Below are 19,545 nucleotides of genomic sequence, written 5' to 3'. Positions count from 1 at the left end.
GCATGTGGCTCTTTGATCTGCCATTTGTGGATCTTTTGAGCACTGTTCCCCAAATAAGGCACCTGTTCCACGTTTCAGGAAAGTGAGCCTGGCCGTGGTCCATTGGCATTTATGGTCAATTGTTGGCTTCCATCTTGATCACTGCTGGAAGAACTGGAGAATGAGTAAACTGAGTCACCCTGAGGTGTGGGCCTCATGCTGTGTGTAGAAGGGCCCACCATCTCCAACACTCCCCCCTTCTTTGTGGTTTTTGTGCACTCATCCCAGCACCCAGGCAGCTGCCAGGACAGAAAGATGGCCACACAGAAGACAAAGTAGAACTACCCCCACAGCTGCCACCAGAAAAAGAGCAAGCTGGCCACAGCAGGATGCTGGTGGTTTTACTGCCATTTTTCCATGACCAGCTCACTCTCTCTTCCAGGAGCCTTGGCAATTTCATGTGCTCATCTGAGCTGCTGTTCCTCATGCTGGAGAGAAAGCAGGAAGGCAGAGAAGGAAGTCCTTCCCCTTACTCCAGATACACAAGGGTGCAACAGTGATTGGAAGAAACAACTCTGCATGCTCAGAAGTAATCTTAATCTGGTACTTGAAAAGGATATAATTACATATTTAATAGTTACATCTTCTATTATTGTATGTGTGTGTTTGGAGGGGAGGAGCATGCATACAGTTATGGTTCTTTGGGTTGATCGTAATTGCAAATGTGGCTCTCTATGAGCCACCTCTCTAGACAAAAAAGTTACCCTTCTATGTAATGTACAGGAGTTCCAAGTTTACTCCTCATTACATTATAATACTAGCAGGCTGAGAACTGTACTCATACCACAAAGGAACTTTGATGGTGTTTTAATTAACCCCTCAAATAGCATGCAATTTGAAATCTGTTTTTTGCTAATGAACTGTTTATTCTGGTTTTTAAAAAATCTGCTGGGTATGTTCTGAGTTTTTAAAGTTTTTATTAAGATAAAAGATAATGCAATAAAACAGAAAAGCTAAGTTAAAAATGAATTACTATAAATATTGCACTTATTCATATAATCAAATAACTCATTTCTAGAAAACTTTGAGACAAGTATAAATTAAGAGTATCTGTGCTGAAAGAATTTGGTATGTTTCAGGCTGTCTGGTATTGCTGAAAGTTCTGAAATATAAATTTAAGGTGTTTAGGTGTTTCTTTTTGTATCTGGAATATCAGTCAACAGGAATTAAATTGCTGCAAAAATGTAGAATGCATACCACGTTTCTGGAAATGGCAACTTTGTTGGCATGAAGAGTAGTCTTAGCTGATAGGGGTCAGGATTTCAACACCGTTTGTTTTTTAAGGTGTTCAAAATTTTCTGATTCTTTGTCTTGAAACTCATAGTAAAGCTGCTGGGCAAGATTTTACCTCTGCCATCCTCTTCTACCTGACCCATAATAACATAATTTAGTCCTGAAGAGAGAGAGATAAAATAGGAAAAAAGTAATATCCACTTCTCCAGTATTGGAAATACAATTGCATTTTTGCAGGATCTTTATGGTTGAGTTGAATAAAGGTTGAGTTTCACCATGGTAAATGGTATACAATGACTTCTATATGTGTGTGTTATGTGCCGTCAAGTCATCTCTGACCTATGGTGACCCTATGAATGAAAGACCTCCAAAAAGTTCTCTCTCTAACAGACCTACTCAGATCCTGCAAACTGGAGGGCATGGCTTCTTTTATTGAGTCAAGCCATCTTTGTTTTAGGTCTTCCTCTTTTCCTGCTGCCTTCCACTTTTCCTAGCAGACTTCTGTATACTGGAGATATATTTTTCTCCTAATTTAATGTATGGACTACAGATGTGATATCTTCTTTGTTTTTCCTTGTAGAGATGAGCAGAGCACGATCAGCTATCCGTTTTTATGATAAGAAGAAGTGATCCATTATAAAAACATCAATAAAACGTATTAAATATCTACAGAACTTACTGGTGCATTGGCAGTACAATCCTACATTTAGTAACACCCTTCTAAATTCATTGCAAATTTTTATAGAATAAAATAATAACAGAAGTTTTGAATGAAACTGGGATTGTTGATCATTTTCATTCTGTTTACCTGGAGATTAACTCATCTCTGTAAGCAAAGACAGGCCCTGTCATCATCTAAAGTAAAATAATAAGTCATCTCTACTTGCCTACAAGTGAGAAAAACTGATATAATTCAGGTAGAAAGGGGTAGTGCTAAGGGCAGAACTGCTAAAATAGTCTGTGCAGATTACTGAGCACCTGTGGGACACAAATATATGGGATTATTTGTAGTATCTGTTCAGTGTTCATTTCCCTTATATCTTGTCCCAAACTCTACAAATTAGTTGAATGAATTAATTTTTTTTGTTCATGGTCAATGACCAGCACTTAAAAACACCACTAAAAAGGTACCACAGAAATAAATAGAAACATCAATAAAATCATTCAGAATACAGTAGATTAAAATTTAAAATGCTTGATAGTACAGTAAAATCTTAACATTTGTCTACTTGAGCAGTTAAGGTTTTCCTAATCCGTGAAGCAAGCCATCCAAATCTGGCTTCCTGCTGAGTGACCTCAGGATGCCTATCTGAGAGAAAACTTCTCAGAAGGCATAATCTTTGACTAAGGGTAAGGGATAAGGTCTTAGAAAAAGGGGGAGATTCGCTATTATACGCCTTGCAATCAAATATAACATGTTCTACAGATTCTATTCCTTCCTCACAGCAGGGGCAAATCCTTTCCTCATAAGGGATTTTTAAAAACTTCCCTTCAAGGAACAGCTGAGGGAAGTACAGCCCATCGCATTAGTGTAAACATTCTCCTATACTCTTGATTTGATAAATTGAAGAGATAAGGCATAGGAGTTACCCTATTAATGGGATCTAGAAGGACTCGCCATTTCTCTATTCTGTTTAAATCATGTTGCCTTGCAATATCTAGCATCCTGTTTTACAAGTCCTTAGATTTCTCATAACCCATAGAGCACAGATACTGTTTTGAAAGACCATATAAAGGTAATTTCTTATCCAATGCCCTAAGCCATTGGGGGGGGGCACAAAGGAATCCAGAATTATTAAACTTATCAGCCCTTTTGGTAGAAATACTAGTTTTAGCCAATACAAAATCACTACAAACCACAGCCTTGCCTCTACCATGATTGTACCAGTTTCAATCTGAGTGAGTGCATTTGGGATGCCAAGGGGAACTTGTAAGATTGTTCTAAAAAATTTAGATTGAACTGTTTCCAGTTTCCTTAGATTTGAGGTAATATGTGTAGGGGCTCCATAAATAAGATGAGTAAGGGATTTGGCCTTGAATAATCTGAGGGCCACTATCATGCATTTACCCTCTTTATGCCAATAGAATTTTTGAATTGCTCCTGAGTTCCTTTTGGCATCTGAAACAACAGAGTTTATATTAACAGTTCTTAAGCCATTTGCCTGGAAAAAGACACCCAAATACTTAAAACATGAAACTTCATCAATAGGAATGGGTTTAAAGACCAACGTAAGTTTTGGGGGGGTTGTTTTTTGTGAAGTCCATCACTTTCATTTTAAAGTAATTAACCTCTAGGTTGTTTTCTCGGCAGTACTGGGCAAAAGAACTCATAGCTCTCCTAAGTCCAATTGGAATCCTTGAGAGTAAAACAGTGTCATCTGCATATAAAAGTACCCCTATATGTTTACCACCTAGCCATGGGGGATGGAACTCAGGCTTATTTATATGAGTTACCAAATCATTAATATAAAAATTAAAAAGGATGCAATAAGCCATCCTTGTTTGACCCCCATGTTAGTTCTGATAGGGTCTATGAGATGACCTTGAGGGGTGCACCTTATAGATGTATGGTTGTTTAGTGCCTGGATTAAAGAAAGTAAACATCTAGCAATACTTGTGACCCTTAGCTTATCCATAAAATAACTCTGGAGACTGAGTCAAAGGCTGATTTCAGGTCCAGAAAGGCAGCAAAAAGTGACACACTTGAATTGGATGAGTATTTTGCGATCAAATGATCTAATACATTGATCTAGAGTGGAACGACCCTCCCTAAAGCCGGCCTGTTCTTCTGCTAAGTAGGATTAATTTAAAAGGTCAAAACCTAGTTAGACTTTACCCAAACAACTTCCAACAGTTAGTCTAAAAGATGAGCAAGTAAACACATTCCTAATTTCTCCACTTCTATTTCATTTAAAGTGTGTACTTCTGCTAATGAGCTGTGACCTTTGTTAGGGCAAAAACAATTTAGTAAATGTATTCTCATCTTTCAACTCATTTACATTAAACTGGAATCATTTAAGAAGTTTCACATTAGCAATTCTGGAAGTAAATTAAGGTTTATTAATTTTCACAACCATTTCTGTATATGTAATACCATGATGGATCGTTTGCAAATGGGTAATTTCCTTTGGAAATTAATTTTGAAACTAAAAAAAGTAATACAGAAATGAACGTCAAGGGAAAAATAGAGAATTCAATTATCTCTACTTACCTCTTCTGATAACTGGACACTGTTTACAGACAACTACTATCTTGGCACTCATATTTTTGCCGGCTTGCTGGATTGCTAAATTGCCTTCTTTGTATACATTAATGATCGATATTGTTGCATGCAAGCTTCCACCTCTAGTATTTGTTGTGATAACAGATCCAGTTATTACTAAATACAGACAGAAACAGACAGAAAGAACTGATAGGAATGAAATGTGGTTGTGCCACTCAATGAAATCACATGAACACTTTATTGAACACTGAGGGGAAAAAATCAAACTGTATCCACTAAGTTTTCACTACATATGTTGGACAAGTGCCTTTCTACAATGATACTATTAAAAGGCACTGAGCTATTTTGTATCTCTCCTGGTTTCGACCTATATTAAGCTAGTTCTTCTAAGCACAAATCAGGAATTTTTTTTTGCATGTGTTTCAGGTAGTTGCCAACACAAGCCTACTTTTGTGTGCTCTTTCTTATTTTGTTGACTTATATGGCTTATACTCAGTTCCTACAGAGTGGAAGAAAAATTTGATTAGAGAAGGGCCACAGGATATGATCACTCTAAATTATGTAATTATAATCTTGAAACTATTCTAGTTTTATAGTGAGAAAAACCATTTTCTAGACTTCCCAAAAGCTGCCCTGCAGGAAACAGGGTTGTAGTAATGGAGGGCACTTATGAAAACCAGAACTACTGTTGTTGAAGATAATTCCAGAATTCCACATTGCAGTCCAAAAACTGCATCAAATGGGATTCGGTTTTGCTTTCTCAGCCATGCCGGACGCTCCTCTAGGCAGGTCCGGGAGGAAGCAACCGGGCACCCTGACCGGGCGGCTGATCTGCAAGGATTAGCCCCCAGGACTCCCAGTCAGGGAGGCAGGGTCCGGGACGCTGCGGGAAGAACCTCCCGAAATCAATGCGGGGGGGGGGAATTGCCCGTTGGTCCCTATGGAGGCCGGCAGACGTGCGCGGCGCCTTGAGTGCCGCTGGGCAACGAGAAACGGCAAATAAAAGAAACAGGCGGAAGCCTGTAAACAAGCGAATCCCTTCTGTTCTACAAGCGTTTGTGAAGGAGAGGTTGATCTGAAGAAGACTTGCTCTTCCCCTTCGGTGAGTTCCAGGATTTGGCTGGCGCCCCCCCCCCCAAAAATGGCAGCAAAGAAGCAAAGTCCCGCTCTCGGTAAGTCAATCTCGGCTTCCTTGCAGAAGGGAGAGTCGCTCGAAGAGTTGGTGCGCAGGGCGGTGGTGGAAGCCATAAAACCCTTTGTTGACAAGCTGAACGAAACTGATCAAAGGGTGGGCTCAATTGAAAGCGAAGTGAAAACCATTAAGGAAGTAGCGGGGGGGGGGGCAGAGAAGTCTGCTCTGGAAAGTGCGTCACTTGTGAAGGCTACGAAAAAAGAGCTGAAGTTGGTGGAGAACCAGCTGATCGGGCTACAGGTGGAACGAACGCAGACAATTTTGCGTCTCCAAAACTACTGGCGACACCCGCGAGGACAACTAAAGAAGAGGTTAAAAGCGCCATTTTGGAGGTCCGTCGGGTTTCTTCAAAATATGCAATAAAGCGACAGCTGCCTCGCGAGATCATTATTGACTTTTCATTTAAAAAGATTCGGGACACTATCCTATATAACTCATACAATGCGGATTTGGACTTTATGGGTCTTAAAGTCAAGATTTTAAAGGACGTTCCATTTCTAGTCCGGAAAAGACGTTTTAAGTATAAAAAGTTCGCAGCTCTTCTGAGGGACCATGGAATAAAGTATAAATGGTTACTTCCGGAAGGAATATGGTTTAGACATAAAGATCAAGCCTATAAGATACTATCAGAAGATCAACTAAAGGATTTTGAGGATAAAAACCCGGAATTCCAGTGTACCAAGAACGAAGAAAAGGAGAAGCCTGAGGGGGGGGGGGAGGAGAGCACCGCAGCTGCGGTTGCACAGAGAGAATTGCGTCCGGGACCCAGAAGGGGGAGGAAAGTTTAATTAGAATTTGAAATGTGTAATCTGTATGATTAACCACCCCATCATCATTTTATTGAGCTATTTTTTTCTATTATGGCAGTATGAAGGGAAAACATTGAAGTGTAGTGTTGAATGTAGTTTATCCTTCCCTTTATGTCCCCTTTTCCCCGCCCCTTCCCTTTCTCTTCATCCTTTCCCTTTCCTTGTGATAGTCTTGTGTAGTGTTATTGTAGTGTTGTGTAGTATACTGAAAAATAAAAAATTTAAAAAAACAAAAAAAAACAAAAACTGCATCAAATGAAGCGGTACCTGAGTCCCGAAAGCCTACAGTACAATACATTCAGTGGTCAAGGCGCTACATGATGCTTTGCAATCTTCTTAAACCTGTTTCTACTTTGTGAAAAAGCTAAGTATATTCAGTATGAGCATCTTAAGTTCCAGGTTCCATGCTGTGCAATGATGGGTAGTGACTTCCTGAAGGAACAGCTAAGTCAAGCATTATTCTAATCATGGTACCTAGCTACATTCAGAATCCACATACTCCTCACAAATTTATATCCAAATAGGTAGAGAGAAAGGTATTGAAGAAATCTGCATTATTCAGAAACATATCCTCCTGAAATTACAGAATTAGGAGTAAAGCAATATGTACAACCAATCTATCACTATGAATAAGAAATACAGACTGTTCCAAGAAGACAACATGCCAGCGTAGTCCTTGAATCAACACTTTCATAGAGCAACAGTTCTCCTTCTGTTTAGTCATTTGTGTTTAGACTGGAAAACCCTTTTTTCCCTGACACACATTCACAGTTTTCTCTCTTCAAAACATTTTAAAGGATATAATTGAGTCACAGACACCAGTGCAAGAGATGCTGGTATCATGATCTGAAAGAATTTCTTTGTGCACTACCAGCAGTTTACAAATAAATGTTCTACCCTTCCCCTGAAACTGACCATATAACCCCAATTTAGTAATGGAAAAAAAAGCTCTTACCAAAGTTACTTGAACAGTAATTGCTCTCAAGGGTTCCGTTCCTTCTGCATTTTTGCTGGCAGAGGGCAACTGTAGGCTTCAAAGCTTTTCAAGAGATCCAAAAGACAGAGTTAGTGAACTCTGTGGGAGTTTCAAACATTCATTTAAAAGGACTTCATTCCCTTCTCAGCCCATTTTTTAAAAAGTTGATCCCAGCAAACAGAGAGAATTGGCAATTCCTTAAATGGCCATCAAAACTGCACTACAAAGAAGCTAATATTCAATGGGCGTACTGGTACAATCTGTTCTTGGCAGCCTATCCTTGTCAGAAGGTAGGCCACATTTTGTTCCAGCTCTACAGAGTAGAGGCATGGCAATGTTGAACCTGGTACTTTCCCTCACTTCTAGTAAAAAAGAGTGACAGTGGTGAAAGGCCTCTTGTATGGGAATGGTTCCTAGTCCTGCCAAGTTTCCAGTCAATCAGTCATTTTTGTACCCATTTTGTTTCTGAAAATCTCTTCACATTTTACAGAAGACTGTTATCAGGGCTGAGTGTTTCATAAGTCTGTACCCCAGATAAATTTAATAGGAAGTCACACAGACCTACAGATCTGAAAGACCAGTTATTTCTATCTAACACCAGATTTCCCCCAACAGAGCAGAAAATGCTCATCCTGAAACTGTTTATTTTTCCACAAAGAGAAGATGAAGACTTGCTACTCACATGGTGTGACAGGGAGAGTTGTAGTGGTAGTTGGTGATACAGTTGTATGTAACTTTTTAGGTCTGAATTTGTAGTGACCAATAAACCCATCAGCTGTTAAGCTTAAATCTGATAAGAACTGAACAAGCAACTCATTTTTCTCTGATACAATAGGCCTGAACGAAAACAGAGAATAATTTTCTCTTCATTATATTGCACAACACAGGGTATATGTTATATGACATGTTACACAACTGTTACTCTGTATGTATATACTTCCTTATGAACCTATCCACTGCAATCATCTTTGGAGGCCCTGCTTTGGATGCCTCCCCTTTCTGAGATTAGGCAGGTGAGTGTCTTCTTGGTTGTAGCACCAAAACTCTGGAACTCTCCCCAGAGAGATTCACCTGTCCCCTTCAGTGGCCATCTTCTGCCAGCAGGTGAAGACTTTTGTGTTTCATTTGGCACACCCTCAGTGATCTCTCCTTCATGCCCAATGTTTTAATGGTTTTAAAATTTGTAATGGCTGTTTTTACATCTTTGTATGTCTTTAAGCTCTGTTTTTAATGGTTTTATTGATGTGTTTTGGTTGATTAATTTCTTAGCTGCCTTGGTGGCCCCTGTCAGGGCAGAAAGGCAGGATATACATTTTGCTAAATAAATAAATACATTTTAAGGAGTAAAATTTAACAGAATGCTGGATCTTCCCCTTTCATGTGAAATCTTTCCACATAGAACTTAAAGACTCCTGTTAACAAGTACACAACTGGATATGTTTTTGGAGTGAAATAACAGCATTTGAGTCCAGTAGCACCTAAGATTTTCTGAAGAAGAAAGGGAGTGTTGTTTGAGGAAGAGAGCTCTGACTCTCAAAAGCTTACACTATGAAAATCTTATTGGTCTCCAAGGTGCCAATGGACTAAAAGCTTGCTGTTCTACTGCAGACCAACATGGCTGCCTGCCTAAAATTATCCAAAGTGGACTAAGCTTCACAACTCTTGAAAAAAATCTTTCTTGACCCAAATATTTACTTAGAATTGCAGAACTGTCATATTCAAATATGTTAGAACCAACGGATCCAACACTACTCATTACACAAGAACACTAGCACAATTAAATAATTGAGTACAATTTGTCTTAATTTGTGTCCATCAAACTGGAAATGATTTATACACAAGCTTAGCTCTATCTAGACTCAAGGCCTTGCCATGTTACAATGTTTTGGAGCCTGCCTTGCATTCTCTCACTCCAGATGTGTACTGGATGTTTTGTGCTTGGAGATCCCACTGATTTTTTTAAACTGAGAAGCTGGCTGGGTGTGTGATGTATGGATGTGCAGACTATAAAAGCCTCCAGAGAGATGCTTCTGGGTGTGGATGCAACATGTACAGTTGAGACGCTGACCTGCCGACACTACTGAAAGACCGACCTCAGCCTGAATGACTCTGAATTTTGGATACTTCCTCTCTGACTTATCTTGAAAGATTGATTGTTGGAAGACCCGACCCCTGCCTGAACGACCTGACTTTGTTATTCTGAGTGACTGGAAGGGACGCTGTAACCTGATACCGGAGCCTGGCCACCAGTACACTAAGGATAGGACTCTTGCACATTTCCCAGGAGATGGAGTTTCGTAACTGAGACAGCTGCTGATAATGGCTCTCTGTGTTCTGTTAGTGCCTGCACCTGGCACAGAGGTGTCATTGCAAAAAAGGTGCCCTTGATGGAGGTTGCAATGAAATATCATGGGGGAATCTTTCTCCAAGATACATTGGCCAAGGCTATTTAGGCTTCATAGGTCAATTATAACACCTTGGCTAATGCCAGTAAGATAGTAAGGGACTAATGTACATGACAGGACAATAGTATCACAAACTTTTGGCACCCACCTCTGTTAGGAGGTTGGTTAGTGCCTTCTATACTGATAAGTCTTTTGAACAGCCTTCAAGGGCAGACACATAAAACATGACAGTAATGTAGCTTGAGATCAAGATCCGCATCTGACAAAACAAGTCCACAATCTTTTTTCATGGCTGCAGCATAAAAATCTTCACTGGAACAAATTATTTTCAGCAAGAGTTTAGCACCTATTGACTTTGGGTCCTGCAAAAACTATCTAAAATTTCAAAACCTGATGGCACAAGGTTGATGCCAGTATAATATTTGATGCTTATATTACACCTATTAGAAAGGCACATACATGATGCAGTTGTACCAGAATGTTTCTGGGAACAATCCTGTAAGTGGAAGGTTTCTTATAACCACTGTTCATGAGATTATACAACTGTTACATGGGCTACTTCCTTCTGTCCCATCATTTAAATGGAGCTTCAACATGATGGCATGCTCACTGGCCACAGGACCTGTGGGGCACCCAGGGCTTTCTCATTTGAGCTGGCTCAGAGGAGAAACTGTAGCCTGGCACATATGGCCAAATGGGTGGAGCACATATGCGGATGCTCAGCCTACACACAATATGAGGAGGGGGGGAAAGCTATGCTCCGCACCCCCTCCAATTAATCCTTTAAAGGGCTTCCCCCCCAACTGGTGTAGTTTTACACCACAGCTCAGGGAGGGAGGGAAAGGGAGGATGCCAGACTGCACAGTGGCTGCATGGCTGCTGTTGCACTGATGTGGTGGGAGGGGGGGATGAAGGGGTGGGGACAGTGTCAGCTGCAAGAAGCATAGGGATGGAACACAAGGATACTGTTCCTGCCCACTTCCGTGCTGTTTGCTGCTGCCCCCACAATAAGAACTGCTCTTCACTCACACACCCCTCATCTATGGCGTGGAAGCAGTCATAGATAAGTAATTCAGACCTAATTGTTTTTCAACTATATGTACTCTAGCCTGAGTCAGGGAATCGTACCCTCTGACCTAAAAGCTTTATTCAACCCAGATATATGTGAGTTGCCCATGGGTTTACTTGCGGGATCTTTCAGTCTTCATTGCGACTGCTACTTAATTTGAGATCGCCCTTCCTCTTTGCTGCTTACTCTGCAACAGAATTCTAATGGGTAGGAGCCCTCCTTCAGGTGATTAGAGTCTTCCTTCTTACTGGCCTGCACAAACAAGTCAGCACTTCTAACAGACAGCTGCAAAATAAGGATGCAGTCGAAAGGACTGCAAAAGTAGAATGCTTATAGCAAAAAGCTCAGGGCACATCAGTGCCAGTTCATTCTCATGCCATATGACACCGAGAACAGTTCAAGGAGCTGGTGCTGGCTGCATCACATTCTGATTCTCTGTCCTAATCAGCTCTCTGGTTCTGCCTTTTCATACAAAATTTAGCACACTGACTTACTAATGTTTCCAAGATCTGTTAGGTCAAAATTCTTGCCATGACAGTCATCCCAGCTGTTACCCTCTCCCCTTCTCCTCAGTTACAAGACACTAATTTTGCATCTCCGTCTAGGTGTTATTGGGCATGCATAGTGTTAACAACAAAATTCCACAGAAATATCTCAAGCCCTCCATCTTGATTGGGGGGAGCACATATGTAGATGCTCAGCTTACACACAATTTGGGAAGGGGATAAAGCTATGCCCCAGATTCAGTCGGGGGAGACCCAGGCTCAAATTTTCACTGGATTTCCCACTTTTTAACAAAGCAGCTGTGTAAAGAAGAGCCATTCAGACTGGGTCTGTGAACATGTGAGGAGGCATAACTCCTTCCTGCCCATGACATTTCTACAATCTAAACTGCTCCTCAAAACTACAACATGATCCAAAGCATACAGTTACATGTAAGTTTTCCCTGCTGTTAACTAACAGCTGGGTGGCTGGGCAGGGTACGATTTGCAATGAGGAAAATAGTACAGGGAAAGGGTTAACCCCCCCCCCACCGCACATGCTCTACCTCCTACTTTTAAGCTTTAAAAGAAATGAGAAATTCAATAAGGGATCTCTTACTAATGGTTGTTGTGGGTTTTCCGGGCTGTATTGCCGTGGTCTTGGCATTGTAGTTCCTGACGTTTCGCCAGCAGCTGTGGCTGGCATCTTCAGAGGTGTAGCACCAAAAGACAGAGATCTCTCAGTGTCACAGTGTGGAAAAGATGTTGGCAGGTCATTTGTATCTACTCAGGAGGGGTGGGGTTGAGCTGAGTCATCCTGTAAGAGTTTCCCAGGGTGTGGAATGCTAATGGCGGGAGGCTTCACTGTATCCTGAGGAGGTTCTTTTGCATATGGATTGGGGCTTGATGTCCTAATCTTCTCTGCAGGGCTATTATTGTTGAGTATAGAGTGTTTTGTTAGCCTAGTGTTTTTCAGAACTGGAAACTATGCTCTGTTCATTCTTAAGGTTTTTTCTTTCCTGTTGAAGTTTTGCTTATGCTTGTGAATTTCAATGGCTTCCCTGTGCAGTCTGACAAAGTAGTTGGAAGTGTTGTCCAGTATTTTGGTTTCCTGGAATAAGATACTGTGCCCTGTTTGAGTTAGGCTATGTTCAGCCACTGCTGATTTTTCAGGTTGTCCAAGTCTGCAGTGTCTTTCATGTTCTTTTATTCTTGTCTGGATGCTACGCTTTGTGGTCCCGATGTACACTTGTCCACAGCTGCAGGGTATACGGTATACTCCTGCAGAGGTGAGGGGGTCTCTACTGTCTTTTGCTGATCGTAGCATCTGTTGTATTTTTCGGGTAGGTCTGAATACTGCTTGAAGGTTATGCTTTTTCATAAGCTTTCCCATCTGATGAGTAATTCCTTTGATATATGGCAAAAAACACTTTTCCTGTAGGAGACTGTTTTTCCTTGGTTGTTTGATTCATCCTGGGTTTGATTGCTCTTCGGATTTCATTTCTGGAGTAGCCATTTGCCTGAAGTGCGTGGTTTAGATGATTAATTTCCTCATTGAGAAAGTGTGGCTCACATATCCGTCTTGCACAATCCACTAATGTTTTCATTATGCCTCTTTTCTGTCGGGGGTGGTGATTGGAGTTTTTGTGTAAGTACCGATCAGTGTGAGTTGGTTTCCTGTAGACCTTGTGACCTAACTGAAAGTTTGCTTTGCGGATGACCAAGGTATCCAGAAATGGGAGTTTTCCCTCGATTTCTTTCTCCATTGTGAATTGTATGTTCAGGTGGATGTTGTTGAGATGATTCAAAAACCCCATCAATTCTTCCTCCCCGTGGCTCCAAATGTTAAATGTATCATCCACAAACCGGAACCATACACTAGGTTTGTGGGGTGCTGATTCTAGAGCTGTTTTTTCAAAATGTTCCATGTAGAAGTTTGCTATAACTGGGCTGAGAGGGCTCCCCATGGCCACCCCATCCACCTGTTCATAGAATTCGTTATCCCATTGGAAGTAACTGGTTGTCAGACAATGATGGAATAAGGCTGTTACTAAGCTAGCTAGGCCTTCAGATCCATCTCAAACCCCTCAAACTGTTCTTTAAAGTGCTGCCTAGTACAAAAAGTAGTTTGGTGAAGTTCACCAGATAAGAATACGTGTTATTTCTCTGGCTTTTTTTCTTTTTTGCTCCAAATGTTCTTGTGTGATATACTCAGAACACTCTGGAGAAATTCAAAAATTTGGGCATATGCTCCTCTGAATTGCTTTAGTGAAATTTACAGCCACTTTTGATTTGCAATCAAACCATAAGTCAATAAATTACACCGGTCAAGTATTGTTTCAGTCCTAGAGTTCAACAGGTTGAATCTACATATAAAGCATGAGTTCTATCATTAAGCCATGCCCCACCCAACAAGAAGATTCTTCTCTTTTGTGTTTTTATCAACTGACCATTCCAGAGCTTCTTCTAATGGGAAAGATGGATCGCTTCATTTTAACTTATTTTTTATTTAGTGTTTAAATATTTAATATTTTAAACAACGGTCATTGTACTGCCTTCTGAAATAAAACCGATATCATACTAATAAACTACCAGCACCAAAGTGAGTATCATAAAACCACCTTTCTGGACTTGGTTATATAATTATAGTTCCACTGCTATTGGCTGTCTTTATTTCAGGATGAATGTACTTTGCTGTAAGCAGTTCCTCATTACAGTGATATTTTTAGATGCTTTCAGAGTCTGAAGATCAATCTTCTCAAGGAGGCGGGATGGCTTTGCTGTAAAGGTTTTTCACACTCTTGGTTACAGACTTTGGTACAATATAATCAGATGAGGAATCTGCAGTTACAGCAAAGTATCGAACAGTAAATGAAGCTGATAATATACAAGTACCAAGTAATTCTCTGAAACTGAGATTACAGATATATCAGTCTCCTACAGGCTTAGGAGCAGCAGACTGCAAACAAAAAATAAATTCCACACCATAATGATCATTTTGCTTTAAAATTGTCCATGCTACACTATTGCAAAGGATTTGATGGGAGTGGAAATGTTTTAGTAGGCTACGGATTACATTAACAGTGCAATTTAAACCTGAAGCCATTTTTGGGGATTAATGGATAAACAGTTGGAAAATAAACATGGTATCTTATTTCTATATATAATCACGGTGGCTAGGCTTTTATATATGCAAAAATGGAAAAGTTCAGTATTGCCTTCTATTGTGGACTGGATTGTAAAAATGATGAAGTTAATGGAGATGGCTAAACTTACAGCTCTGATCATAGATAAAACATTGTCTACTTTTATGGTTAACTGAAAACCCCTTATTGACTTGCTGTGAGAGACGAGGAAAAATGAACTGATGATTTGTGGTTCTGATTTTTAAAAAGATTAATTTGGGAAAAATAAATAGAAGGGGGGCAGTATTGAAAAGGTAAATTTTGGAGATATTAAAATTAAAAGTATAATGTTTGTTAAAATATGATAGGTGTCGTAGAGAAAAATGGAAAATGAAATATGTATTATTTTTCTTTATTTTCAATCTTTGTTCTTCTTTTTCTCTCTTTGTATTCTTTTTTTACTTTTTTTCTTCTATTTCTCTGCCCTTTTTACTGGGCTTTTAATTTTATTAATAAAATAAAAATCTCCACTATTTAAAAACACTATCAAAACAGCACTTGTTCATTTTTGGAATTATAATAACATTTCAAACAAATAAAATTTGTTATAAAAGACTAAAGGACAACAGGTTTTAAATGGAAAAACTCAGAATGAGCAATCTGGTACTGCAACAAAACTCCAGATTCTCCAGTTTACTCCCTTCTCACAGGATCTGAAAACACAGCTGTTTCAATGAAACTAGTACCATTACTTACGCTGGTGGACTGTCTCCACAGTATTTCCCGATTCGGTTAGCATCATTAATCTCCCCACCATTAAACACAGCCACAAAGTCATATCTGCAGTAGTTATCTCTTTCCACGTCAAATTTTTCAAAATGTAACTCTATTAGCTGCAGGGGAAAAAAAACAGGAAACTAATTAAAACATAGTTAATTCATGTGCCATGTTAATCTCTCTTCAAAATTAAAACATTTCATTGCCTATTTTCTACAGTGCAGTACATTTAAACACACAATTACTATGTTTGAACGAATGCACAAATACATGATACAGAAATTAGTAGTTTTGAGTACAAGTCTTTAAAGGCTAGTGGCAACACTTACGAGTTTGGGTTGTACAAAAGGCATGGAAACAACAGTTTGAACAACAGAAAACCATTTTGCCCAAAATATGCCCCCAAAACATAAAACAACCACCAAATACTAGAAGAAAAGATCCATGATAAAGGAATTGAATACGCAAAGCCACATAAAGTATGATTATGGTGATAGCCTCATAAAATAAATGGTAAGGTCTGAAATTATTAGATAGGTTTTGGAATTATTTCTATGGAAGTAAATGGAGAAATAGGTTCACCACCACCCAATTGGTTTTTTTTAAGTGTGAATGTTATCAGCTGAATCTAAGTCCTTTAAAAGCAACTTATGGGATTTTTGTTGGGAAACAAATGCTGATGTAATGTCTATAGAGGTCTATGTCTCTCTGGTGGAATACATTTGAGGCCATTTAACCCTCACCTGCAACGGCTGATTTGTAAGCCACCTTACAAACCAGCAAGTGCCTATTGGCAGAAAGGCAGGGTAAAGTGAATGAATGAATGAACTCCTTACAGAGCCTTATAATGCATTAAGTGATGGGGAGAACAGTGTCCTGTCTACTATACTGCACAACCAGCATGGGGCTCTACTAATTACTGATAGTTTCATGTTTAACTGACTATGAAAACAAGAAGTTTTGTTAAAGAGCTTAGGTACATTGACTCTTCCTTGATATACCAGAATTATCATCATTATTTCATGTTGCATCAAGAAAGGCTGAAACTGTAAAATCATGCTTAATGATGGAACAGAAAAGAAACAGAGGCAAACATTTGTGTGCTAAGTAATACAGCCACTGATTCTCACCCAGGGAAAGCATAGCTTGCCTTCACTTGAAGCCAAACTGAAAAGCAAGTGGGTGAGGCATGATCCCAGAAGGTCTCCCCAGTCTTCTTTTTCTTTGCTTTCCACGGGGGTCATTAGTATTTGGGCAGGAACTGTTTAAATTAACAGTTCTGTTGCAAGGAAAAATATTACTGGGTAAATCAAGAGTATTCTTCCAGCAGGAATATCAACCGAGGAAGAAGATAGTAAGTAGACTACGGTTGTGGAAGTAACACAACATTCTCCCAATGCTATTATTTCAAATTTAATTATTTTTAAATTGTTTAACAGCTGAGCATTCTCCTCTCGAGCATTAGTGAGATCATACTGTCCTTTTAAAACCCAATGTGTCAAAAACATGATCAACAATCATCCCTCCACCTCACTGCAATGAACAGTTTCCATATGTTCTTTAGTTCTTTCATTTCTGCACACTCACGGTCTCCACTGCTATCTACTCTATTTTTTAAAAAAGGAGTGAATGCAAATGCAATTCTCCCATGCAGTGAGGCTGCCTGCCCCTCTCCCTCTGTTATACAGGCACAAGTGCTCCAGTGGCTGGATAAGAATTAATCCTTGTGTTGAGCAAATAATAAAAATATTTGCTTTGTCTATAACAGCCATAATGGAAGTGCAAAATCCTGTATCGAACAGAAAACAGATCTGAAAATCAAAGCAGGCTGGAAGTCCCATTTCCTCTTGGTTCATTTCACTATTTGGCTCTAAGAAGGCATCAAATAATTTCAAAATATCAAATTGAAATAAAAATATAATAAAGGTTTCTTAGTTGGCTACCAGAAGACTTTGATTCAATGGTAGATAAGCTGTTGCAAGAAGCACTTTTGGACTATAATGAAAACAGAATGTTTTAATCTTTAAAACCACTATAAAAGCAGTTTCTCAAGAATAAGAACGCAAGGTGAAGGATCCACAGACAAGATGGGTATGATTCAATGATATTTTCAGATATGGTTAGGAATACTAGAAACTAATCAAATATTCTGCAATGTAAAGATAATCATGTTCAATGAAATCTCTGACTATCCATAGGACTGTTAAATTATCTGTACACAGCAAGCAAGGAATGTGGATTTAAGATGAATACAGGAAAAGACAAAGCTGGTGTACAGTCCAAAGTTCAAGAAAATGTTATGTTGATCAATGTGGAAAAAAAATGAAGGATCAGAAGAGTACATTTATCTTGGGCAGCTCTTTCATTTGGAGGATTATGGTCATGAGAAGCAGATTAAAAGGCAACTCAAAGTGGCATGAAAAAGATCTCAGAAAGCTAAACGTAGATATGAAAAGCAACCAACCTACCAAATGTGCTTGAAGTTAAAGGCATTCAATCACTATGTGTCTCCTGCCATAATATAGTTTATGGAGCAGAAACCTGGGCAATAACAAAAAAGACAGAGCAAAGATTGAATAGCCTGACATAGCATGACAAGGCACGTTAGTAAGATTGTATTGGGGTGACTGACAAATGGCTATGAATCTAGGCAAAATAACTTCACCCAGAAGAAATGAAATGTTAAGATGCTTATTTAAAAAAAACAACTAAGTAGATTATGAATTTAAAACTAGATGATGAGGAAGAAGAGGGAATGGAATACATCTGGGGGCTGTTAAACACTGTCAAATGGACTATTTTGTTCAAGATAGAGTAAATACTGATGTAATAAACGCCTTTAAATGGAAAATACATCCCTGAAACATTCTTAAATGAGGGATATATACAGTTGTAAATGTGATGAAATGACCGCTTATTAATTCTGTTGCTCAGAAATGATTTGTATATGTTAAATTTAATTAGAAAATCTCATTTATTTATTTTCTTTAACAAGCCATTCTTCCTTTCCATAAACACTTATAGCTTAAACGCCTGAACTGAAAGATAGGCCAACAGAAAATAATGTTCCTGAAACCTTTGCTGAAGTTACAGTAAAAGAGAAAAGCAGAAGCAAATAAACACAGACAAGAGTATAAAGTGAGAATTATTATTTCTCTATGTCATCAGGTATATAGCAAGACTTTATAAGAGAACAAATTGCATCTAGAAATCAGAGAATAAAATCCCAATTTTATTCTGTGTGCCTTGTGCATGTGCAAGTACCTTGTTTACATTTTTCATTAAAACAAGGTTTATTTAAAAGGACCATAGCTATACTAGAAAAATAAATCAATACTAAAAGGTCAGCTTATGAGAATATGAACACTTTATAATGCAGTGGATTCACGAATGCAAAAACAGCAGAATGCGTATCTCAACCAATCCTTCCATGACATTTAGATGTGCTGTGCTTCTGCTGTCATTGCTATCGCTACCAGTATTCAACAGCAGATATTGTCAGGATGTCTCCTGTCATAATCTGCAAGGTCCTGTGTATTCTGCAAGGCCTCTGTACTGTTTGATTCTTTTTGACTCTGATGTTAGAAGCTGAAGTGGTCCTCTGCCTGGAATGTGAGAGCCTGAAAGCCTGCTGTTACCTCAGCAGTTTCCCTTTCCCCTGGGAAGTTGGGCCTCATGGCCTTGGAGCTTCTAACACATCATCTCTGCTTTGTCCTGCTGCTCATCTGTTAAACTTAGCTAACTGTTTCCTGAAGGGGGTGGACTCTGGCGATTAGGCTGTGCTTAGAATCCTATATATGTTACGTGCTTGTAGTGAAACGCCATTCCTGGCAAGGAATGTAATAGGTATTGATACTAGTAGTTTATCAGTAAAGTTGCTTTAACTCATGCAGTTCCTGGACTCATGCAGTGAAGTCATTGAGGGTTACTTGGCAGAACCTTACAGAGTTTTGCCAAGTAACTGCTCCAGAAACTGCTCTAAAATCTGATTAGTATGTTCCGTTTGCCCACCAGTTTCTGGGTGATGTGCTGAACTGAGCCCTTGTTCAATTCCTGTCACTTTCATAAGTTCCTGCCAAAATTTGGCAACAAACCGGTTCCCACGACATGAAATCACCTTCTCGGGGAAATAATGTAGGCGCACCACATTCTGCATGAAAAGGGTAGCCTGCCTTTTTTGCCATCGGCAAAGCAGAGATGATGCGTTAGAAACTC

At 39.4% G+C, this 19,545-nt stretch overlaps 1 protein-coding gene across 3 annotated transcripts in view; it reads right to left on the bottom strand.

Annotated features, from left to right (window-relative positions):
- Nucleotides 1-950: 950 nt before the first annotated feature.
- PCOLCE2 (procollagen C-endopeptidase enhancer 2) overlaps nucleotides 951-19,545 on the bottom strand; it is a 35,325-nt gene continuing 16,730 nt past the window's right edge. The window contains exons 5-10 of one of the 3 annotated variants that reach the window (XR_008597304.1): nucleotides 15,310-15,446; nucleotides 8,155-8,309; nucleotides 7,452-7,535; nucleotides 4,484-4,651; nucleotides 1,237-1,432; nucleotides 951-1,141 (exon numbers count right to left, since the gene is read on the bottom strand). Coding sequence is in view for 2 of the 3 variants with exons in the window: in XM_054982685.1 (XP_054838660.1) it covers nucleotides 1,302-1,432; nucleotides 4,484-4,651; nucleotides 7,452-7,535; nucleotides 8,155-8,309; nucleotides 15,310-15,446 (675 nt within the window). In the remaining variant the exon portion in view is untranslated. Of the gene's footprint in view, nucleotides 1,433-4,483; nucleotides 4,652-7,451; nucleotides 7,536-8,154; nucleotides 8,310-15,309; nucleotides 15,447-19,545 lie in introns of all 3 variants that reach the window. The other 2 variants (XM_054982685.1, XM_054982686.1) reach the window with 2 other exon arrangements.

The sequence above is a fragment of the Eublepharis macularius genome, chromosome 6 (assembly GCF_028583425.1).
Source record: "Eublepharis macularius isolate TG4126 chromosome 6, MPM_Emac_v1.0, whole genome shotgun sequence".
In the NCBI taxonomy this organism is placed as follows: Eukaryota; Metazoa; Chordata; class Lepidosauria; order Squamata; family Eublepharidae; genus Eublepharis; species Eublepharis macularius.
This window is presented reverse-complemented; position numbering and strand designations above follow the sequence as displayed.